This window comes from Podarcis melisellensis (assembly GCF_964234715.1).
Source record: "Podarcis melisellensis genome assembly, chromosome: 6".
Classification (NCBI taxonomy): Eukaryota; Metazoa; Chordata; class Lepidosauria; order Squamata; family Lacertidae; genus Podarcis; species Podarcis melisellensis.
The window spans coordinates 31,790,756-31,816,033 of NC_138538.1; the positions used below are offsets into that span (position 1 = coordinate 31,790,756).

The 25,278-nt window shown below is 44.7% G+C and overlaps 1 protein-coding gene across 1 annotated transcript in view; it reads right to left on the reverse strand.

Moving 5' to 3' along the window:
- Positions 1 to 690: 690 nt before the first annotated feature.
- Positions 691 to 25,278, reverse strand: part of LGR6 (leucine rich repeat containing G protein-coupled receptor 6) — a 141,600-nt gene continuing 117,012 nt past the window's right edge. Inside the window, exons 7-16 of the mRNA XM_081914400.1 lie at positions 21,439 to 21,507; positions 19,796 to 19,867; positions 19,010 to 19,081; positions 17,971 to 18,036; positions 17,056 to 17,127; positions 14,871 to 14,942; positions 11,539 to 11,664; positions 10,053 to 10,213; positions 5,165 to 5,245; positions 691 to 4,361 (exon numbers count right to left, since the gene is read on the reverse strand). Of these exons, the coding sequence (XP_081770526.1) occupies positions 3,112 to 4,361; positions 5,165 to 5,245; positions 10,053 to 10,213; positions 11,539 to 11,664; positions 14,871 to 14,942; positions 17,056 to 17,127; positions 17,971 to 18,036; positions 19,010 to 19,081; positions 19,796 to 19,867; positions 21,439 to 21,507 (2,041 nt within the window). The 3' untranslated portion in view covers positions 691 to 3,111. The remainder of the gene's footprint in view (positions 4,362 to 5,164; positions 5,246 to 10,052; positions 10,214 to 11,538; positions 11,665 to 14,870; positions 14,943 to 17,055; positions 17,128 to 17,970; positions 18,037 to 19,009; positions 19,082 to 19,795; positions 19,868 to 21,438; positions 21,508 to 25,278) is intronic.

Below are 25,278 nucleotides of genomic sequence, written 5' to 3' on the forward strand. Positions count from 1 at the left end.
ATTTTTCAAAAACTGAAGGAACTCTGGAGAGCTTAGTTCACATTCCAATCCTTGTGGGTTAGCCAGCTATATTAATCTGCCTTAAAAACAACAACTTTGATGTACCGTTTTGTTCTTCAGCTATCTGAAGTCCCAGGCTATCAAAATTGTGTATAAGCCTCCTTTAAAGCCGACTGTCACTGAAGTGGGAGTGTTCATTCATTCATCTCCTTGGGCCTTCCTATAAAGGCATGAAATGCAAGACCCAGATAAGATTCGGGGTGGGGAGGGGTTTTCTTGAAGAGTTGATGTAATGCTTCAGCAGCTAGTTTGTCTTTGGTGCTGTCAAGTCAGACTCCTTTATTAAAAAAGAGGCTTTCACTTTCTGTCTGAGATTATGTCTGTCTTGTCCCTCCCGCCTATATTTCCCAAACCACACTTGCTGTGATGTTAGATAATGCTGGTACTTCCTAGCATACACACTGGAGCATGTTCACCTTCATGCATGTCACTAGAGAACTCTTAAACCTGATGACCGGCAACTGAACACATGAACCAACTCAGCTGGAAAACATTGAGTTTATATCTGTGGCGATACATCTGTGATAAGATTATGCCTAGACACAAGCTGTCGCAAGGAATGAGCATGCAGGAACAAGCCTGTGGGTTTGTGGTTCCACGACTAAGTCATAGAAACAAAATAAAGCATGGTTTTAAAATTAACAACTTTTTAATTTTCTACAAGGTCTTCCAGAGTGCTTTACACATCAATATACAAAAAAAAATAAAAAATGACACAAGGTCAAAAAGAGAGGGCAAATGGCTATATAGCTCTCTATATAAATATACACATAATATACAAACACGCTCATGCTAGCATTGTATGCCATCATATATGGCAATGTGTATATACAGACAATAACAAATGTGTGTAAAGGCATTTAAATTGATACTTCCTGTGGTTGATTTTGGACATATTGATGGTACAAGTTGTAGGAATTTTGCATTTCTAAAAGTTGACTGAGCTGCGCTCAAACTTACACCCCCAAGGAGGACAATTCTTTCCAGGTATGGATGGTTAATACTAATTATAGTTCTGGAGAAGCTGAGCAGCAAAAAGGGTTCCCACTATATGTGTTGCATCTTTTTCTCTAGGCCATAATAAATTGTCCCAAGACGTTTAAGCCAGCTTCCATTCATACACTGTGTTTAAGTAAGCCAAAGTAGCAAGTGGGGACTTCAAGAGTTCTGGAGTTCTACCCAACCAGAACACTGTTGTAACCAAAATTATTTCGGCAGAATCATCCTTAAGGGGATTGAAGGGAAAGGCACCTGGTGTGTTTGTAACATTTTTCCACATCCTTCTCTGTGTTTCAGTCTACATTTCTCTCCTGGAAATATTAAGAACTTTCCTAAAAGCAGAACTACATATGAAGTCTAGACTATATGCTTGATAGTGTGCTCTGCAAGGTATTAAAATGTTAGCAGTAAAATCCCTTATGACAGGATTTTTTTCCTACCTCCCTTGACAAGTTATTAATTGATAACTATGCCTTCTCAGCAAAGAAAAAGCCAGCCTAGAAATTAACCTGGACAATTCCAGCAAGCTGTAGTTGTTAAACAGTTGGGATAATTTCTGTATCTTGCTCTTTCTAGAAGCATCCATCAAGATCCATCAAGCAGCAAGTTACATCTTAACCTCCTAGTGGCTTCAATTAAGGTTTGTTCCTGTGCCAATCAAGTTTTAGTTCTGTGTCACTATTTCCCATCTGTCAGTAGGACTACAGTTCTTACTGAGAGCATAGGTGCTTTTAGGTGGAAAAGCAAGAGATGTGAGTTTGCTTTCATGATTTCTATATGTAAGTTGCAAAGAAGGCGAGAGGATAATTGAAGGCTGAATTGCAGAACCGGAGCAATGCAACTGGATTCTGGAATCTGTAAATGGTTGGCTTTAGCTGCAGTTGCCCTTTGTCGGGCTTGGCTTAGAGGGCAGGAATACTTTTTTATGTTGGGGATTTTTGGCTTATGGTGAATATATCTGGGCCTTAAATTGCTTCTCTTCAGTCTTTCACTGTACTCAAGTCTTCTTCCTAGCAACACCAGCAGATTTTTAAAAAATGAGGGGGTGCTACAAGGTAGAATATCTCCATTATGTGCTCATTGGGATGAGTTTACATGAGTTCCAAAAGATTATGGAAACACACCAAATTCATTACACTGCATTTTAGCTCATGTTTTGCATTTATGAGCTTCAGTGAGACCAGGAACAAGCAGCTCATTCTACCCTAAATGGTGAACCTAAAATGTGGCATGGTTTGACTCTTGACATGGCACAACCTTGGTGAGATCTAATCCTGACTTTGTCACTGCCCTGGGAATCTCACTGCATTTTTAGGTGCCTTAGAAGTAAATTTTAGACATCTGCAGCCTGGATAGGTGCATCATTTCTAAAAAAGAGAGACCAGGATTAATGAAACTGAAGCATCCCAAGTTAAAGAATAGTATGTTACCTTCAGCTCCTCTTCTCCATTTGTAGAACAGAACTGATGGCACACCTCATTACAGAGAATGAAGAGGAAAGACTGTGGTGACAATTCAGATGCTCAGCTGGTGCTGGGCTATCTACCCTGGCAGACATTGTCATGTCTATACAGCAGCTCAGTCACTGCCTTATTTGTCATCTGTTATCGTTCTAAGGCAAGGGATAGCACTCTGTTGCCTGCTCCACACAATTTATGAGGAGCAGGACTAGATGTATCCAGGAAAGCTGGGAAGCTGCATCATAGTTGGTTAGCTCTTTCTCATTTTGCTACATTTTGGTTTGCTGTTGTGTATCAGAAGATTTTAACTCAATGGTCCCCTGGTCGTCGTCCCCCCTTGAAGGACCCACACTACCTTACACACTGGTGTGGCAAGAGAGCAGAAGACAATGCTCCAGTAAGCTAGGATACATGGAGTTGGCAGCACCTTGCAGGCTCTCAAGGCCTCCCCCCCCCCCAGAAGAAGCAATAAACTGTGCCACCCTTTCCCCAGAACAGCCATTGTCCAAAGCTGTTGGTGGCTACAGGTGGGCTCTTGCGTAGGCTTTTCACAGAGCGAATGTGTACCGGGTCTGGGAGGCTGAACGACTGTTTATAAGTGAGACGTGAAGGCTGGTGCAGGCGGTGTGGAAAACAAGGCAATCCTAAGGCTGCTCCTTGCCGGGTCTCTGCTTTCCGATGCGATGAGCAACTCATCATCAGCAAGGTAGGACAGGTGAGTGGAGAAGCCACTGTCGTGTCCTCCGGCACCTGCCTTTTGCTGGTGTGGGATGAGAGTCACTGATGGGTAGCTGTAGGCATCTAGTACCGACGAGCACCTAGGAGGCACTCTGAAGATGTCTGGTGCCTCAAATATATGATCCATGTCAGAGAAAGCAACCAGGGCCTGGGTAGAGTCATACGAGCTCTTCTCTGTGTCTTCTGACACGTAGGACTGGGCGCAGCTCTCCCGGGCCTGGCTCTTCTGCCTCAGGAGCCGTAGGTCATCTCTGAAGTGTGGGTTAAACAGCAGGTAGAGCAGGGGGTTCAGGCAGGCTGGCAGAGGCAGTACCACCAGCAGCACAGACTTGATGACTTCAGGGGTAATGAGGAAGAGGCTGAGCATGGAAGAGAAGGTCAGGAAGGCCACGGGGCAATAGAGAAGGCAGTTGGTGAAAATGAGCCAAGCCACATGCTTGATCATAGCACAGTCCCAGACAGAGTCAAACTCTCCTTTCAGCAGGTTGCAATAGAGGCGGATGTATGTTCCAGTGATAATGAGGAAGCAGAGGGTGTTGACCAGCACCAGGGCCACCATGAACCCCAGCATGGAAGGCTTCCCATCCAGGAGTGGGTAGGGTAGGCAGAGGGGGGATGCCCCGTACTCCCCGACAGAGAAGAGTGGCAGTGCTGCAGCCACTGAAGACAGCGCCAGGCAACTCAGCGCACCTGCCTTGACGGTGCCGAAAGACGGCACCTTCCCATAGGTCCGCATGCATGACACTGAGAGACTGCACTGCACGGCGGCCAAGGTCAGCAGAAGGATGGAAGCCTCCGAAGCAAACACCGACAGGAAGCCCGTCACCTGGCACCCTGCGCCTGTCTCCCACCGGGCCCCGTATTTCGCAAAGTGACCAAAGGTGATGGCGTCCACGAAGGCCAGGATGGCACAGTACGTGCCCGTCAGCATGTTGGCTCCAGCAATGGCGCCAATGACAAACTTGACGGGGGACAGATAGCCGGGCGAAGCAAAGACAACCGCCATGACCAGCCCATTGCATAGCATGGAGACCAGCGTGATCAGCCAGACACCCAGGCGGATGACCCAGCTCTCAAACAGGTGATCGCAGGGCTTGAAGGGGCCTGGAAGAAAAGAAGGAAGGAGACACATTACAAACTGGATGCTGCAGCAGAGCAGCTGGCACAAGGCACTGCTGAGTGGCTCCGTAGTACAGCATCTGCTTTGCATGCAGAAGGTCCCAAGTTCAATCCCTGGCATCTCCTGTCAGTGTAGAAACTACTGAGCTAGGTGGACTATTGGTTTGACTCTGTAGAAGGCAGCTTCTTATGACATTGGACCATTTTGCTCCACTTATACTTATATCTGATGAAGCAACAGGCACTTACTGAACAAGCAAGCAGAGGCTGAGGGACATCATGGCTACAATTCAAGGAGGCTCAGTGCAGAAGGCAGGTCTTGTACATGCAGCTCTACAGCTTTAAAACCACTTGCTGCAACCAGGGTTTTGGAGAAGAACGTCCGCAGAACAAAATGCTTCTTTTTCATTCTGATTCTGCTTATGGAGCTGGTGGGGCGGGGCAAAGAGCTAGATGGGGCATGGAAGACTGCCCCAGGCTACAACAATCCTGCTCACCCCCTCCTGAGATTTCACAAACATTGACATCCACTTTCTTTGTGGCATTAAAGGCTAGAAAAATAGCTTTTCAAAAAGTGGGATTACAAATTTGCCGAATTCTTCACCCACTCCCAATTCCATGCTTGCACAATTCAACCACAAAAGAACACAATTCTGAATGGAGCGATGTATGTAACACTCATCTGTTGCCACCACAGAAATAGTATTTGCTGGCTTCCCTTGCAACACGTATAGCAACCATCCTTTTATTTAAAGATTTAAGCACTGTGCTTCACGACTACTTCTTACCAGGGCTTGGGGTACACTGGATGTTGGGGTGCAGCTTTGAATCCTCAAGTTCCAGCTGGAAATCATCCATATCCAGGTCATCTGGAAAGTCATACAGAAAGAAAGACCAACATCACAGGGGTGTTAATGCTGAGTTTTGCATTGTGAGCCAGACCTGTAGCTTGTTTTCATAAAGTCACTGCTGTTAAAATGGAAAGAGAACCATCTTTGTTATACATTCCTATGCTTCCTAATCTCATAACTGGAACAATAAACCTCAGGAACATGATGGTTTATGACTTACATGACGAGGAAAAAGGTGGGGTAAATAACAACAAGAACATCCTATTCAAAACAAAAAAGTCAGCCCTTAATTTTGAGCCTGCTCAATCAGGTAAATGGCCGATCAAGTCCAGCATCCTCTTCTCATGGTGGCCAACAAGATGTTGGGTAAAGATTCCTGCATTGCAGGGGGGTTGGACTAGATGACCCCTCATGGTCCCTTCCAACTCTACAGTTCTATGATTTTATGTAGGAAACCCACAAGCAGCACAAGAACACTCTCACTCCCTGTTATACATAGGGTAGGGCAGAAACACAAGTTACAGCCGGAGAAAACTGAATTTGAAATGTTAAAAATGAGGGCGGCGCGGAAATCTGCAAAGTTTATCAAATGTTACTAAAGAAGCCTTTTCAAGGAAGGCAGGTCTATTTGGAGAAGTGAAACAAAGTATGTAACACACAGGTCTGGGTTTTGTTTTATTTTTAAAGTGAGGAATTAACTTTGTTGGTGGCTGCATGTTATAAAGGCAATTGTGTTGGACGGCCATGCAATGGCATCAGACACAGTCAAAGAGTAGAAGGGCAGGACAGTACATGTGGGTTCTGTAATGAGAGAAAAACGGGAGTTCTAGCATATGTAGTGGAAATTCCCAAAAGCAGAACAGAAAAAGCTTGGTCTATGGAGACTGGTGTCATTAACAAACATTTCCCAAAGTTTCCTTTAACAGGTCTACTGAATTCTGTGAAGCATAGCGTTCCAGAAAAATGTCAGGCACAAATACTACATATACTTACTTTGGCCAGAATTTTATTTGCTAGACTTCTGAAGGAAAGCCAAAAGCCAGGTCGATTACGGTTATAGGAGCAATTAGCAGTTATTAAATTAACAGTGACAATGAAAAATCATGATAACTCTAAAGAGGATTTGAGTAGTCCAAACCCAGTGGTCCAACCCGTTAAGAGAGACAGAAATAAATATTTTTATTTAGATAAATAAGTTTCAGGAATGGGAATTGATTGCACATTATTACAGAATACAAATTTGTATTTCTGATAAGGTAATGTGTTTTGCTCTTTTCTATAATAAGCCTCATGGGGTACTGTCGTTATATGTGATTTTATAATTTACTGTGGTTTCAGATTTTATTTTTTTTTTTACAAAAAGAATCTACCAAAATGGTTGTACTTTGCTGAGTATTAGAGGGAATTTTCCATAGCTTAAATACCAAAGTCTGTTATCTCAGCGAGATAGGAGCCAACTGAAATGTCCGGGTTTCGCCTAGTGCCTGATATGAACTGTCCTGGACCCTGCAATCATTATCTGAAGCCTTTCCTCACGTGTTTCCTACACAAGAGGTCCAGAGGGTGGCAACACAAGAACTGGCCTTTGCTGGGGTGGTTTCCCGTTTGTGAAATGCTCTCCTCAGGGCAAAAATGTTCCTCTTTAACCAGGCTGATTAACATGCTACGTCCTTTTAAATGTGTTTGTGGGAGGGGGTAATTGGTTGGTTTTTATTCTTGTTTTTATTATGTATTTTGTGTTCTCATTTTGTATTTCTATGTTGTGAACCACCCTGTGATCTTTGGATGAAGGGCTGAATACAAATTTTAATCATCATCATCAAATAGTATCTCCTAAGGCCACATCCCCTCCCTAGCCTTGCCCCTCACTGATTCTGTTTCGTACCCTCCTTGGGTACTTTTGCCTGGCTGGAAAGTGTCCTTGCACTCTGGTAATGTCTCCTGCTTCCCTGGCTGAAAAAGTTTCCCCACTCCTGAGTAGTTGCTCTGTTGGCTATTAAGGTGTTTAGCTCTGTTTTGCAGATTTCTTTTTGTGTGTAACACAATCTCTTTCTTTAAATTCTCCAGGCCTTTGGATATGGATATTGAGCAGATCTATATTATTAGTGCACCACTGCTGGAAACATTTACCAAGGTAAATGTTTTAAATAGGGTTTTGAATGGGCAGCACTAGGCACTGAGAGAGAGCTCTGAAGGAATGTCCTTTAAAGGAGGCTTGCTACTTCCGCCCCCCCCCCCAAGAGAAACCCTGCGTTTTTCACAGACGCAGGAATTCTATAAGGACAGTTTTTCTCATCATGGGACAAAGCAATTGCCACGAGCCCCACAATATGGCCAGGATCTGGCCCAGACTGGCAGGCTCTAATGCAGGAGGAAGAGGAAGAAAAAATGGCAAGGTGGAACTGAATGGTGGGAACCTCAAGTTAGAGGAAGGAGGATATCTTCACCCCAACTTGAGCTACTTCAGAAAGGGGAGTAGGGATACCCGCTCCCTTCCTGAACTTCCTGTGGAGCAAAGAGCCTCAGTGGAGCTGGGAAGGGCTCTGAGCAGCTGAGGGCTGGGGAGGCAGAACAGGAGGGGACAGTCTTGTCACATCAAACCAGGTGCCACCTCTGCCATCTTGACATTCCTGCAAGGCAACCTAGTCTTATGACTGAGCATGCCATGCCTTCCCTTGAAAAGCATGGCGTGCAGGGTGTGGAAACTTGTTGGGACATCTTTGTTGCTCCATTCTGTTCCAAACTTCTTGCCCTGCCCCCGAACTCCTGAGTTGGGACTCCTGAGCCCTGTGTCTGCTGCTGAGCCTACACTGTTACTTGCCTGAATAAAGATCTCTTTCTTCTCTATAAGTAAGATCATCTGCATGTATGTTTTAGGGTGAGAGCCTGGACAGCAATGGAGAAAGCTGCCCCTGTAGAATTTCTGCTTGTAAAATAGCTGTTAAAGACAGAGAGCCTTTGTTGGGGGGGGGGGAATATGACAACAAATGTAGTATTAAGTATTTCTCTCTTCTGTAAGCTTTTTTCATGCCTTGAATAGTCACACACATGGACAGAATGGAATTTATGACGAATATTTCCCTAAGGAACTTTGGTTGAATGGCTGTGAGGTGTACAGCACATCACTGATGCCTCCTCATTGCAGAAAGCCCAGTTCCAACCCAGCTAGGCTAGGAATATGCTGGCACCTGTAAGAGTAAGACCTGTTGCCCAGCAGTCTAGACAGCTGAGTCTCTGCTATGTATTTTACTGGAGGTGTCAAGAACATGATTTGGGCAAACTTCAAAAAAAGTGCATATTCTTTCCCACAAACATCCTGCCATCCAAACAGCTGGTTGTACAAAGGAACCACACAGAGCTTCCATTGAACTTGCAGGGAAATCCCTAATCTTTGCACTGTTGGATGCAAGGCCAAGCCTAGGAGCATAACAGTATAAAAGGTACGCAGGGACCATTCATTGTGGCAATTTGAACCCACTATGTGGCTTCCACAGTAGAGTACCTCCTCTACTGTGACTGATGCAAAGCTTTTCCAGGAAGAGCCATGAGCAAAACAGTCCACTCAAGCATTGCCATCCCACCTCCCAGGAATCAGATTGTGGGTCACCAACCAACCAGCTATTTAAAATATATTTTGTAAGTAATGAAGCAACTTTCTCCAAGTTCTTCTCTTTGAAAGAGAAGGTGGCAGGAGGTAGGGTACAACCCTGAGAGTATCTTTGTGAGTTGTAGAAAATCTGAAAGGGAAGAAATGCACACCCAGGATTCCCACAAAAAGGTAAATGCTTCTCAGCTCCCCGACTCCAGAGAAGTGTAAAAAAGGAGCATGAATAATAATAATAATAATAATAATAATAATAATAATAATAATAAGTGTCTAGTACTACTTATCAGTGGCGTAGCGTGGGGGGTGCAGGGGGGGCCGGCTGCACCGGGCGCAACATCTGGGGGTTAGGGTTAGGGGGCGCAAATCCACGGGTTAGGAGGGCGCAAATCCATGGGTTAGGGGGCGCAAATTACTTGCCTTGCCCCGGGTGCTGACAACCCACGCTACGCCACTGCTACTTATTAATGAACAGAAAACTTAAGCTTAAATATGAATTCTATTAAAAAATAGACAGCATTAACCAGACTGTGATGGTAACTGCAGACTGCCCCATACAAGCTGGAGCCCTGCCTTACAAAATGTGAGAAGGGTATCCTTGACTTTTCCAGAACTGCAGCAACAAGGCTGTTATAATATAGGCCAGGAGGCTGTCTCAGAAGGATCAAGAGATGACGAGTCTCCTCTCCCCATGGTAGACTGTGTCGAATGTATTTCTCATTTCAACTCAAGTCTCCCAGTCTTGTCAGTGTGTGTGGGCCATGTGTTTATACAATCATGTCATGCAGCAAACAAACAATCCAAGCTGTGGTTTGGGAATCTGTGTATTTCCACCAATGCTTTCTGCATGTGACTTGCAGTCACAGAGAATTCCCCCTGCTAGGAAAGATTCAGCCAAGTGAGCAGCAGACCCCCCTCAATGCAACAGCCACAACGATTAAGCTGGCCCACTTTGATCCCTACTGCACAGAATCCCCCCTGAAATACACCCCAGTCTTCCTTTCTGTTCCTTGCACTCGGGAAGCTGCAGTTGCCAGTTCAGAGTGATCAAAATATTAGGGTAACCAGGAAAGTGCACGGTTTGCTCCAACACAATGAGAGCACAGGCCTGCTTTCCTTCTTAGCAACTGCACTCCTCCCCACCCCAGCTTAACTTCTGATTTAACAAACTCAGGTTTCAAACAGATGTTAGACTGCGACCCAGAAATTGGTCTTACTCACAGTGATTATCAGTATGGCCTGTAAGCAGTCCCAAGGTCCTCTTGTGGCCATCCTCATCCTCAGGACTCATATCCTCAGAGTCCCATTGACTAGACATTTTGAAGAAATTGCTGCAGGCTCCATACGCACAGCACTGGTAGGCATAGGGCACTTCCAGGACCCTGGAGAGAAGAATATAGAGCTACTAGTTACTTGAAGGAGCTTGGGAGGACTGTAGTTCTGTGAGTGGAGCTAGGGATTCCTGGAAGAGACCTTTCACCACACTTTAATTAGGAGTATTATATGGGAGAAGCCAATATAGTTACACAGGTATAGAACAAGCACATACACGGTCCCAGATGTTTATTTAGGTGGTCTCCCAATATTTGTGCTCCTCTGGTATTTCCTCCTTCCTGCCCCATGTTCCTGTCTCTTCCTGCAAACACAAAGGTCTATCCATTTTTTTTAAGGCTGCAACTATATCAGCTGTCTGCATCTTAATGGTTGATTTCATGACTAATACTCAGTGCCTTCTTTCCATAAACTTGGTAGAGCCTGAGTACAATACTGAGCACTCAAGAGTCTCTGATAATGTTTCAAATCCAAGGAATGCTGTGATCCATATACAGTTGTGCCTCGGAAGTCGAACGCCTTGCGAGTTGAACGTTTTGGCTCCTGAAGGCTGCAAACCTGGAAGTGAGTGTTTCAGTTTGCGAACTTTCTTTGGAACCCAAATGTCTGACATGGGTTCCGCGGCTTCCAATTGGCTGCAGGACCTTCCTGCAGCCAATCAGAAGCCACACCTTGGTTTCTGAACGTTTTGGAAGTCAAATGGACTTCTGGAACGGATTCCGTTTGACTTCCGAGGTACGACTGTACTGCAAAGGCACTGAACTGGGGACAGAGTGCCACAGACTCCTCATTCACATACAGTAAATGCTAATGGTTGTATTTAGCAAAGTCCACCTCAGAACAAACGTGTTGAAATTAAGTTAGTCATGTCCATTAGCTTAAGTGGTTCTACTCTGAGCAGGACCAGTGCTGAACACCACATGTTGCTGGCACTTCTGCCATTGTTTTCTGAACATTACCGAGTATTGTCTTAGCTGCTTACTAATCCCTCCAGGCAGCTCATTAATCCACAGCAGACAAGACACGGCCACACAAACAGCATTTACTGTGGGAAGGCTGGATGTCATTAACTGAGGTTGGCATTTGCAAAGGTTTTCCGCTCTGCTGAGCCCCAGGCGCAAGCCCCCTGCTTCCAAGGTCTCTGCTTGTGTGTGAGCTTGGATGATGCCAGCGACAAAACGTTCAGTGGCTCATCGATTTCTCAAGGCAGCGATGGATTCGGAGTGTGAGCAGGAAGTCACGCTTGCTCAAACCTCTGGCCGAAGAGCATTCACAGAAACGTCTAGTAAACACGGACAGCGGAAGGCAGATCAAAGCAAATAAACGAAGTCCAATCATACAGAGCCAGAAGCCAGAAATCAGAAACAAAGCTCACCTCATCTTGGGAAAGCTCTCTTTTGTGAAGGATTCAGACAGTGCAGGGTTGCCTTTAAGTTTCAGATGAGTCAGTCCGCTCAATCCAGCCAATGGTAGCGTAACCAGCTGATTGTCAGTCAAATCTCTATTGGAGAAAAAGGCAGTGGGTGGGTGGGGAGGGGGGGGTCACACTGGTGTAGGTTAGTGAGAAGTGTACTGGGCCCAAGAGATGAGCTTCAGGATATTTAGAATTTATACCATTACTGTTTTAAAGAGGATTTTTTAAAATTAAAAAAGGTTGGTTTATTTAAAGGATTTATAATCCAATTTTTGAGAGCCATGTCTTTTTAAATATATTTTTGTTAAACCATCCTGATAGTCCCTTGGGTGAGTTGTTGGGATATTGTTAAAAATCAATAGATCGTGTTACATAAACAACTAAATGAAAAGAACGCAATAGGCGGGTGCTTTTTCCACACCTTTGCTCAGGTTAAGTTGTTATGAATTGGCAGGTATTTGGCTCCTTGGAGAAAAGACACAGCTTGCATTTACACCCTGATGCCAAACACCAACTCACATTACATGGGAAAGTATTCTTCTTGCAGCAAAGTATAAAATGTGGCAGCAGAGCCCCAAAAAGAAAGAACCAGGAATGCTCCATTTCTCTACGGTAAAAATGGCAACCACTGACCAAAACATGCATCTTTAAGGCAGCAACTATTCATAGGAACAGGAAAACTTGTACTCATAATCCTTGGTAAATAATCTAACTTTTAGGAGATGTATTTGCTTTAAATAGATCTCTTTCCATCAAAAATAGATGTTACCAGTAAGAAAATATATAGTGCTTTAAAGCACTCCATACATAGAGGCTGCATGACATGTCAAACTGAATCATGGTTTAGTGCTACATGGACAAGGCTCCTTGTAGGTTTCAAGCCAGTTTCATGACTCATGGTTTCAAGTTGCCTTATTTATCAGCTAGCAATTATGCAACAAGTGTTGGTCATTCACAAAGAACCCCTGTTTGTATGTGACATGAAGTCAAGGAAAATAAGCATCTACACATAGTGAATCTTGGTGGTTTCTCGTTTCTCTGTGATATTCAATCTATAACCTTCTCACTAGTCTTGTTTATTTTATCTATTTATTTTCTAACATTTATAAGCCCACTTTTCTTCCATCATGGAACCCAAGGAAGCATACACATGGTTCCTATAAGGTCTCCCAACGAGAAACTGACCAAACAGAGATCCTGGAAGGTGTGGGCCTCTTTTGCTCTCCATAGTAGCATTTTGTATTTTCACCAGAGAAATGTTGGAGGGTATGGTGCAGTGTAGGACTAGGACCAGGGAGACCAAAGGTAAAGAACCACTGCTTTGCTAATCAAGTTCACTGGTGACCTCAAAGAGTGGCTGTGATGCTATAATAGGAAAGGGTATGATTTTTTATAGTATCCTGAGCTACCTGGGAAGAAGGATGGTACAAGAGTGTAATAAAATATGTAAATAGCATTATTATACTATACATTCTTCCCAGGCTAGCCAGCAAGTAGCTTTAATACATGATTCACCCACTGAGGATGTATGAGGGGAAGCTATTCTGCTGAATGGCAGAAAGATTCCAAGTATAGGTTGAATTATCACTAAGGAAAGAGAGGCCAACAAAGTTCACTATGTGTAGCTGATTGTTTCTCAGTATAGTTGCTCTGTTAGCTTCGCCGGCAAAAGACACGATCACTTTTATCTTTTCCACACAATAAAAAAGCGAGGCTTTTCTCCAAAATGCCAGACGAATAGCCTCAGGCCCACAGACAGATTTCATGCACTCCTTTTTGTCCCACACGTTGCAATATAATAGCGCGGTGAGACATTTATATCACATCAGCATAGTGATCAGATATGCTTTTGTAGCCCATTTATCCCTGCAGGCCAGTGGCTCAAGCAGTTTGTGTCTACCCTGGCCCCCACACTTGCCAACTGCAACGACTGTGGGACCAGTGTGAATTGTGTTCTCAGCACAACAGAGTTCCAGGAGTCAGCAGAGGCGTGCCCCATGAGAAAAGTACCTACTTTCCCCAGGAACGCTTCCTGTACTTCTGCTTATGCACAGACATGTCAAAATAAGACCATGGGAAGATGCAGTGCCAATGAAGCACATTCACACCTGGCCCATCACTTTAGCAATCCTGCTTTGTGGTTCTTCCGTAGCAGTTCATAGAATTATAGCGTTGTAAAGGACCCAAGGGTCATCTAGTCCAAACCCCTGCAAAGCAGGAATAACAACACACAGCCCCCACCATCCAATTTGAAATCATATAGGATTCTGCAAATGTGCTAGCAGTTTTATTGCTGCAGCACTAGATGCTCAGTTGCTCTTTTGTTAATAGCAGGACGTGCCCCTAAATCCACCCCCTACTCTCAAATATTCTATAAGGACACTGACGCTTTTCCTAGCTTCCACATGCCTAAGCTGTATCGAAGGGTCCATGCCTGGATTCTCAAACAATGAAGTCCATGCATGCTATTTAGACTTACTTTGGACAAAAGTCCATTGGTGGAATTCAATATCATGCTCTTCCAATTGCTCCAACTGGCATTCTCGTTTCCTAGATGGAACTACCCCCCTTTCAGGGGGCATAGGAAGGTGTGTGGGGAGGAGAGGAAGGGAAAGCCTCATTTTCCAGCAGCAGTCCATGCGCAGGACTTCCGCTGCTGGGGCTGGTTAGGTAAATCCCACCCCATTATCCCTAGAAATTAGGGATACCCTGTACTGTTAGCCTGCCACTTTTAAGGGGAATCTGCCAGCAATATGTTTCTTTTCTTTTCACCTGATTTTCCCTTGAAAATAAGCACATGGTTTGAGTCCAGTAACAGAACATGCTGTATGGGTTATTTCATCTAAACTCTGTTCTATAATAGAACCAACCCTTGGCATTTAATGGTATATTATTGTTTAAATGAGAGGGGACAGTGGAGCCAAGAAAGGCCTGTGGGATGTTGAAGCTCCTCAATAATTCCAGAATTTTCACTGCTTGGCAGAACTAAGGACTTTCACTTGCCTGGTGTTAAAAATATTATAATAAAGTGTTAGCACTTTTACCCTTTTAATTTAGACATTGAAAATGGATAAGCAATCAGGTTTTGGTCAGGTGAAAAGCATATTTAGCTGTGTGTAAAAGGAGATTAACTTCTTCTACAGCACCTCAGTTTGGGGTATTTAATTTTTGACACAATGCATACCTTTGACATAATGCCTACCTCTCTTACTGCCCTGGCCTGCTTTGGAAGAGAGAGTGACATATAAATTTAACTTAAACAACAGTAATTTATCCCTGCCACTGTAACTTACAGCTTGATGAGAGAGCGGAGGGTCACAAAGGCATCCGTGTGGATAGACTGAATGGAATTCCAGCTCAGGTCTCTGCAAGGCAAAAGTACATGCATTGATGGAGAAAGTATGCTGAAGAGTCTGTAATTCAGTGGTGGGGTTGGGTAAAATAAAGGGCAGGTCGGGGGGGATTGTGGGGCTAAAAATTACTTTATCTGGTGCAGAAATGACTTCAAAGCAATCCATGGCAATGACACACAGGGTTTACAGTGGTTTATTCTGCGACCCACCCTCTGGCTGTGCACAAACCCTCTTTCTAATTCTTCCTCCCTGCCCCACCCCACCCTCTGCCTGTGTCCTGTGATAACTATTGCACTCACCCTTGGCTCTCCTCCTCGTGAACCTACCCTTTGCCTGCACAAATACCTGGTCAGGCTCTCACTCTCCTCCTCCCACCGGACCCACCCTCTGCCAGCACAGTTTGAGGATGAGGAAGAGAATAAGCTTGAACACATGAAAAAACTCATCCCACTGGAAGTCCAAGCAGGAAAAAAAGGATAACCACATTTTTCTAGGGACGGGTAGCAACCATCCCATGGGTTGGATCTGGCACCTGGGGCTTCCCCATCCAGCTTGCAGCACCTCCCCGCCCCCTTCTCTCTCTGCATTTAGGCTTCAAAAAGCCTTCTAGTAGATCCAGTAGAAAGCTTCTTTTAAGCATGATAGCAGCGCAGGAGGGCATTTTCGGGAAAAGGTTGTGCCTGGGGAAGGGAGGATTGACCCTGTCCTTTCTGTGCACTGTGAGCTCCCCACCCACCAAAGGGTGGTGGTGGAATTATTATGTGTGAATTTAGTATGAGTATGGTGTGGATTGTTATTTCAGCAGAACCTCAGAAGTATGGGCCTTAGGAGTACAAGCTGGCTGGTCACACAACAGGGCTCTTGCATATAGCTTCTGAAAGATCCATGGAGGGTATGAGGGGCTGTTGTCCTCTAGCTTCAACAGGGAGAGCTGTGTAAGGTACAGCCTGAGCAGAAAGTGCAAGGCTGTGAGGTTTGCAAGATTGGGCTAGGACTAAGCTTTGGGACAGAGGACTCTGTTCGAGAACTTGAGTGAGGAGCAGGAAAGATGAGTGATGTACCATTGTTTTTACTTATTTTTAAATTTCCCCCCTTTTCAGTGCAAAGGGTTGAAACGTTTTGGTGCACAAATAATCTCTTGCTCCTGGTATGCTTGTAACTCTGAGGAATGCAATACATCACAAGTCTTCTCTCTGTGTGAGGCACGTGATAGATATAGAGTGTGTGTTCATATTGTCGTAGATTTGACGGGGACACCCCTAAACCCTAAAAATTAATAAATGGTAGGGTTTTGATTAGTTGGAGGGTTGAAGGGAAAATTGCAGACGGGTGGAAGAACACCAGCTAAGCTTCCTTTCCAAGCCAGGGCCTCACCTGGGATAGAGGCATAAACATAACAAAAGGTGTTGATGGTCCATCTGAGAGGAATTCTTGGGCCTGGGCAGACAGAGCTTGCTATGGTGATAAGGTGTATGACTGAAGTGTCAGGAAAAGAGAGAGTTCGGAGTGAGGTGTGCTGAGAAGAAAAGGGGAGAGAAGAGACTGGGATCCATCTTGGGCAGCCTGGCTGAAGGCTGGCTGGGAAAGATAACTTTGACTCCAGTGCTGCGCTGCTGTGGGGGACAAGCCCCTCTTGAAATGACCATGCTGTAAGATCTGGACTCCCTCCATGCAGACTGAAGGTGTAAATAGATGAACGAATTATATTTATTAAAGCCACGACAGTCTTTGCTGCGTCTTCAAGCTTCCAAAGGAGCACAAACCCTGGGTGAGTGCCTGAAATCCCCTGGAATCTTGCTACTGACTTGGCAGAGAGTGGGGGTGGCACCCAAATTCTGCAACAATATTTTAAATTCATCTGCATCTGGTACTTTTGCAGGCTTAGAGCTGGGCCCAACACATGGAACTACATATTCTACTCAGTGCTGCTCCTTTTTTTCGGTTGGTGGGGGCAAGGTAGATGTCATAACAAGAATGGGGTGTTGTGTGTCCATGGGCTGGCATGGCAGGCTTGTTTTGAATAGATCTTTGTACGGCTGCATCTGTGATCATGCCCAGAGCGCACTGCTTCTCACTCCTCCACTAAAATAAAAACCTCTGATGCTTCCCAGCAAGCTGTACTCACATGGAGCGCAAGGCTGTGAGCTGCCCAAAGGTGTCTGCTCCAATTTTGTGGATGCGGTTGTGCTGAAGGCCACTGCAAAGACAGAGAGGCTGAAATGAGAGAGGGAGACTTGCTTCACAGAGATCTCCATCCTCACTGGCAGCAGAAGAAAGGAGGACTGCCACGAAGGTTTATTTCTATTCAGGCTTGAAAAGGGGTTCAGATTTCAAGGGGAAAGTGGATCAAGAAACAAAACAACTCCTTGCCACCCACCCCTTTCCCTGTATACTGCCTCAGGCCTGCGACAGTGGCCCCTTCCAATAAAAAGTGTGCTTGAGGGAGGCAGGGTGGGGGGCGGCAGTTACAAGCACCAAGGTTTCTTTATACCAACAGTTCCCAGGCCTCTTCAGCATCTGCTCACACTATGAAGCCTGCAGGGTTCGGTGTCACCAGCTGGTGCTCCCACCCATGGGAATACCATGCGGGTGGGGAGAAGGGGACTCTTGGGAAAGCAAAGACTCAGTGCCCTCATACTCACTGGTCTGTTTTGCCCTGACCTTCTCAACCTGAAATCCCTCAAAACTATTTTATGTTCAGTGGTAGAGCATCTGCCTTCCCTTCAGAAGGTCTCAAGTTCAACCAATGCTAGGTCAGGCTGGGAAAAGCTCCTACCTGCAACCCTGGAGAGCCACTGCCAGCCAGAGCAGACAAGACTGAGCTAGATGGACCAACAGCCTGGCTCTGTATAAGGCAGCTTCCTGTGCTGCTTCAAGCATTCATGCAAAACGTTATACACAGGGCACAAGAAACCCAGAGACGCTATTAAACCCCAGGAAGCACCCATCTCCAGACTGTTTATCCACCTCCAGACTGCTTAACTTGTTGTGCAGGCTTGGGGATTCCACCTCAGCTTGCCCTGAAGCAAGAGTTACTCACATCTCTTCCAACTTCTGGCAGTGGTGGAAACTGGGTAGCTCCTCAATTTGATTGTGCGAGAGCTCACTGTGGGGAAAACAACGAAAGTTAGAACAAAGCCTTCCTTCTTGAAGGCCCTCCTGGAATGTATTTGGTTTTGAGGAAAGGAGTGGGTGTCCCCAGGCTATGCAGCTGGGGAAGCAGGAAACCCCAGAGACAGGTAATATCCTCTTTGCACCCACCCCATGCTTGGCACCAGTCCTTTCATTCATTTATATGCCCAGTTTCCTGATATTATCCCTAGATTATTCAACCCTTCCTCTGTTCAGTTTAGCTTCATTCTGTGTCCAACTCACACAAAAAAGCCAAAAACAGAGCAGTAATGGGCTACTACTTGGTGGCTATCTAAGCTGACATATGGGTATAAATCATACTTCTGCATGATGCTGTTACATCACTTGAAACCAGTGTTCTTCAACCTTGTGTCCCAAGGATGTTGCTCAAGTACAACACCTACAATCCCTGATCACTGGCTAAAATGACTGGGAATTATAGGAACCGTAGTCCAACAACATCTGGGGATGTATAACTGAAAAACACCACAGTTTAATGTATTGTGTGTTTGCTGAGGACTACGCAAGAGCTGTAGATGCCACTCCAGCGTCTGCAATTTTTCAATCCAGCACTTCTTTCAATATGTACAAAAGACAAACTTTGATCTTAATCCTGGATAATCTCTGCCCTTTTCCCCCACCCACTCATCACCATGATATTCCTTACCCAATGTGTCCCGATACTGGTGTTCATTAAATTCGGGGATTAAGAGTGATGTTCTATATGACTACAGACGGATGTGAAGCGACACAATATGATTTCCAGAAAGCCCATTAATGCTAGCTCCTTGGAATGGAGAAAGCAGAAGGGTGGAAAATGTGCCATGGCTGCCCAGTACACTTCTGTGCCAGACTGGTCAGCAACAGGGAGCCATTGCTTCCTGTGTTGGGAGGAAATATGCCTGCCAAGAGCCCTAGCAAGAAAGGGAAGCGTGTTTGTAACTCACAGAACTCGTAGGCTGGGCAGCTGCTGGCACATTCCTCCAGGAAGCAAACGGATGCCAGCCCGGGTCAAAGTCCTGTAGAAGAGGAGAAGACACAGTTAATGCCAATATATGCAAGAAAGGTCTCTTCCCTGTTGCTAATATGAATACTACTGAGGAAGGTGACTGGGATAGAATTAAAAGAGCTGCACCATGTGGGATATAGAAGTCTATCACATCTGGGGGAATAGGGCAAAAGCAGGTATGAGCTGTGTCACTGTGGTCTAAGACCATGGGGAAAAGTGAAGAATGTTTTCCCAGCTGACCCAAGAATACCCTTTGCCTAGTTAAATTTCTACAGTAACGAAGCTCTGACATAGCCTGTCCAGCTAATGACAAGCTTTGCCTGCCACAGAGTAATTCTAAAAAAAGCAGCACCATGAACGAAAGTGGAAAACTGCCTGAAAAGCATATTTGGGCAGCTCCTTCAGGAGTTTCCTTTGCACCTCACATACATTTTCCTATCTTCCAGTGGCTGAAAGGGGACCTGCACTGATATGGATGAAGAAAACACTGCAGTTATAACCTGTTGATTCCTCTTTTTCATTCCCCTGATGGAATACAGTAAATTACATGGCATTAGAAACAGGTAAAGGAAATTTAGAGTACAACTTTCCAACTCATGTTGGTTTCCTTTCTTTAACTTTTCCCTTGGGAGAGACAACAGCCCTGGGAATTATGATGAGCTCCCTGATGACAAGCATGGTGGGGTTATGCAGTGATCTTGGGTTTCATATTTCTATTCCTTACATAATCTGGAGCAATGGATTCCCAGCAAACGCCTTCTCTGGAATAGCCTTGATGTTGTTGTTATGGAAGCCCCTGTTGAGCAAGAAGACACCAGGGTGTTTAAGGATTAGAACACAGAAGTATTGTTTAAACATAGAAAGTCTGAAGTTAGCTTTCTCACAACATAAAATTTACTACATGGATTGTATGAGTATCTTCAAAGTAGTCCATTGCATTTGTGAAGATGTGGCAAGAAGCTGTCACCACTTATGTTTTCCCTCCTGTTGTTTGTATAAAGGTAAAGGTAAAGGTACCCTGCCCATACGGGCCAGTCGTGTCCGACTCTAGGGTTGTGCGCTCATCTCACTTAAGAGGCCGGGGGCCAGCACTGTCTGGAGACACTTCCGGGTCACGTGGCCAGCGTGACGAAGCTGCTCTAGCGAGCCAGCACCAGTGCAGCACACGGAAACGCCGTTTACCTTCCCGCTAGAAAGCGGTCCCTATTTATCTTCTTGCACTTAAGAGTGCTTTCGAACTGCTAGGTGGGCAGGAGCTGGGACCGAACGATGGGAGCTCACCCCGCCGTGGGGATTCGAACTGCCGACCATGCGATCGGCAAGTCCTAGGCGCTGAGGTTTTACCCACAGCGCCACCCGCGTCCCTTGTTGTTTGTATACATGCTGCAAAACAGACACATGCCCATTACGTGGCCATGATTACCATATTTTATTTCTTAATATATGCACTTCACCAATTCTCTATGAAGCTCAAAGTAAATGAAGCTCTCTACAGCGAATGTGCATGCATATCAATTTTTTGAGATGGAAAGATAGGACAAAACCATTTAATGAAGCCAGACTAAATTAGCAGCATTGGTCAAACCTGACATCACAAACAGCAGTTATAATGTAAGCAGAATATATGCAAATAAGTACAAAAGACACCCCCTGTGCTCTTGGCAAGCTAACAATGTAAGCTTCACAGTCTAGACCCCTATCCTGGGACACAGTAATCTGGTGGGAACCAGTGCAGCTGAAACACCCCAGATATGTGGAGTTTGGAAACTGGAAACACTGAGACAGTGCACGCCACCCCCAAATTAGGACCATCTGAACACACCCTAAGGGCTGAGAAGCTTATTACCCACAATGCACGTCTGTTTCCTGGAAAGCCAGAAATTGCCCATGTCCTGGAAGAATGAATGGACCTTAGTGAGGTGGAAAATGAGAATGCTCCACTGAGGGTAATAATTAGAGCCTCAAAGCCTCTTCTGATGGGACATAGCCCTAGAGGTGGAAAGCAGCAGGGGCTGCAGAAACTGGCACAGCAAAATATGCCCATCCCATCAGTGCTGTGGGCCTTCAGCAGTTCTCTGCGGAGGTGTGTTTGTGTGCGAGTCTCATGTGTTTGGCCAAAGGCCATAGTTATTACACCCCATGGCGATCTGCCCACTGGTACCACAACTTTGGAAATTCTATTTGTCACTAATGACATCCGTGAGGCATTTATTGCAGTGCGGGGAGAGGGGCATGCTGAATTTATGAGAGGCCTGGTGAAAGAGGAATGCGCATTAGCATTTGGAATGGCAGTTCTGTCCACATTAAAGCTGGAGCCAGATTATCTCTGAGAATTCTTCCTCGAGGAAAGCAAAAGAAATGCCTTACAGCTCTTGAAGTCGGCCGAGTGTCCTAATGGCCACTGGGAATTCCACCAACTCATTATAATTTAGGTCCCTGGGAGAGAGAAAAGCAAAGGCATCATTAAGAAAGCTAGAAAAGCTCAGCAGAGTGTGACACATTCCAAAGGGTTGGAAAAACAGAGTCATTATGCACTGGAGATGAGCTTTCCAAGTATGTTTATCCAGCCACCCATGTCTGGAAACACAATATCAAAGAAATGCTGGAATATTCCCTGTTAGGAGAAAAATCAGGCCTGAGCCAAGCCTAGCTCCAGAGACCTCTAGTAATACCGCCATCTTGGACCCCCAACATCCCTATCTGAGCTACTCCCTCTGATGCATCTTAGCTGCCCTTCTAGGACTAGGCACTCTACCAGTCTATCCTACACTCACCACCATCACTGTCCTCCTCGCAAACACATTTCTAAAACCAAGCAAAAGGAAGAGGAAATTATTTAATGCATTTTCAAACAGAGTGCTTTCTTCACATATTGCTTGGCTTTGCCTGTTTTTCAGAGAAAAGTGGAAGCAGCAACTATAGCCTACAAGGGCAGAGAGCAGCTACTGCTGAGGTAACTTATGTTATGGCTACTTTAAAGAAAACAAGAGGCATGGGTGGCCAATAGTCATCCCCCCACAATGCTGTGGAGCCAGGGATGATGGGAGTTGTCGTTCAAAACCAATAAAATTAAGATGACGATGCAATCTTGTTGCAAGTGAAATGTTGTGTTTTGGTGTTATGATATTTGCTGTTACGCTATTGCTTTAATATGTCAAGAAATTGTTCTCATGATCGTTGATTTTATTGTTTTCTTTGTTGTAAACTCAGGGGCATAGGAAGGGGGCGGTGGGGCGGTCTGCCCCGGGTGCCATCCCAGAGGGAGGGGGTGACAAAATCCTCCCTGGCCGAATTGCCGCCGTGACAATCACCCCGTCCCCTGGGCGGATCGCCCCTGGGTGCACAGCATGTGCGCTGCTCCGGGTGGCGGAGCAGCTAGCTCCGCCACTGTGTAAGCTGCTTTGAGCAGTCATTCTTTTTTGTGGAAAGATGGCATACAAATAAAATGATGGTGATGGTGGTGATGATTAAAACATCTGGAGGACACGATGTTGTCCACCTGTGGTTTTAAGGAAAGGCTATGGCAGGCTCCCTTCACCCATTTGTTATTTGAGGGCAAAGCCACACAAGCCAGTCTTGCAAAGCACAGCTCCATTTACTTTCAGTCACTAACAGAAGGGAGACTTCCAGTAGCACCTTAAAGACCAACTAAGTCAGTTCTTGGTATGAGCTTTCGTGTGCATGCACACTTCTTCTTCTTGTTTTGACTATGGCAGACCAACACGGCTACCTATCTGTAACTAGAAGGGAGACTGAAATACACATGCCCTCTCATTAGGAGGAGGATAGGTGAACTATGCAAGACCGGCAGCGTGCCAATGGTGTGAAAAATACATTTTTATACATAATTGCCATTTTATATATTATTGCCATTGTTACAACAAGGAATGAGGGGGATGGCACAGGCCTAAATACATTTTTGGGGGATGGTGGTGTTGGCATGCCATGTTTGTCACATGTCACATTGAGTGACTATAACTGTCATCTGAAAGCACCACTAATTCTCCAAGGGGAAATGAGATATATCATGAGTTACATGCAAGAAGGCCCCAACATTAATTATGCTTTTCAGTGGTCAGAGTGTGTTAACCCTCCTACTGTATTTGGGTTGAAATTTTCAACTAATATAGTGTCCCCCCACCCCCAACCGGTTTAATTCAATTGTTGAGAGAGTGATGCCCATTTACAGGAGAAATGCCTCTACCTGTATTTCCGAGCCAGTGATGAAGATAGACAAGAGAAGCTCCTAGCTAAACTTAACCCAAAGAATATGATGCCATCTGAACAGTGTGGGTGATCCACAAGAAAAGAAACAGAACAAATAATTCACACTGGATTTCTCTGGTCTGAAACGGCCAATGAGGTACTTGCTGTGTGTAGATTATGTACTACCCATCGCCTCATTGTCCCATTCATAAAAGAAGCCAGTACAATAAAACACATTGCAGGGAACTATCCTGACTCATAAATGCCATGTGACCATTTCTATTTACATGGTAGCCCAGTGGGTTTTAATTGGTGAATATCTTAGAACCTTTGAGTAATTACTGGCTCCTGTGGATTACTTTGTAATTGCACTTAATGGACCCCAAAGTAATTACCACATGAATGGGATTGTGGTTAAAGGACAGAAACAACCATGAATTTACTCTGGAATTAAATGGGATTTGCCGTCTAATTGCCTAGTAACGCCCACTTCCCTCCTTTCTCCCCCACAACCACTGCCTCATAATTACCCTGTAACTCCCCTGTGCCCTTATCCATTGTAGGCAGGGCTAGACATGCCTCTTATTAGCAGTGGAAAGAAGTACCATGTAACACGAATCAGTGTCAAAAGTGTTTGCATGCAGTTATATCCATATGCTATAACACCTACTTAAACTCAGAGGCCCCAATACAACAGACTAGTAGGTGAACATCTCAGATATTCTCTCTCTCTCTCACACACACACACACACACACACACACACTGTAAAGTGGCTACCCTGGAACAAAGGAACTTCAAAGAGAAATGCCAGTGTGAAACTGCAACATTAAAAAATTCAATTCTATTCATTTGGGTCTAAGTAGAGATAATGGTTTCCTGTTCCACTATAGGAGTGAATTTTCTCAGCAATGCTAAAACAATTCTGTTGTCACTAACCACTGTTGCTGCAAAGGGTCATTTTACATATATTTGAGCTTTGACTGAGCTGTCAGGCTATACTTGTTGCATCCCATTGATACTTAATTCCAACACTGACACACACACAAACACACCATTACATCCAAGGTATGCATACCTGAAAACTGAATCACGCTTCATGCAACTGAAGATAGCTCTGGTCCATGAAATCTAGTGCTGTAATGACCACAAAACTCTTTGCTCAGTATGCTTAAGGTATTTGATTGCAGTTGAGGTAAGCATACTCCACTTGTGACCAGAAATATTTCCCAATTTTTAAAGGCGTCAGTCTTCTATGACATTCTAATTTCAAACTTCACTACTACAATGGTGTTTTCTCAAGCGACACAGAAACAGGTGAGTTTTAAATGTCTCACTTGTTACAGGGAGGTGTGTAATGGGAAAAAGCCATTTTTATATTGGATGTACTATCTTCTCACTATATCTTTTCCTTCAGTTACAGACGTGGAAAAATGAAAACTCAGATAAAAGCACTGCTTTTGAGAAAAGCCTAAGCAATACACACTGTTAAAAAACCCCCAAAACTATGGCTAATCATTTTATAATCTAATGCTCTGTGAGATTTTGCAGTGCCGGTGAACCTCCTGGCAGAGATTGACTAAAATGCTCGGATAAGATAAAGGCACTTCTGCTGCTACTGGTTACATCATATCTCCACAGGAAGTGGGGAGCTTAGTAAATGATGGGCTTGAGGGAAAATGGGGTTTGAAGAATTAGTACAAAGGAAATAGGGAAGGAAATGTGTGGAGTTGGGAGAGCTTTGTAAAAAGGTGTCCAATGAAGCAGTCATGCCTCCAGAATAGTGGAAGAAATTGTGGTCTAGTAAAATGAAGTCTTGCCCTAATGAAGAGAACAAAAAGGAACACAAACTTTAGCAAAATAAATGTAAGCAGACAACAAAGGATGCAATTATTATTATTACTATTGTTAAGTTGTGGGTGAACATATCAGACGACACAGCGATTCTTCAAACAGCTCTTGTTTATTCACAGGCCAGTACAGAACTGAACTGAAGGGCTTAT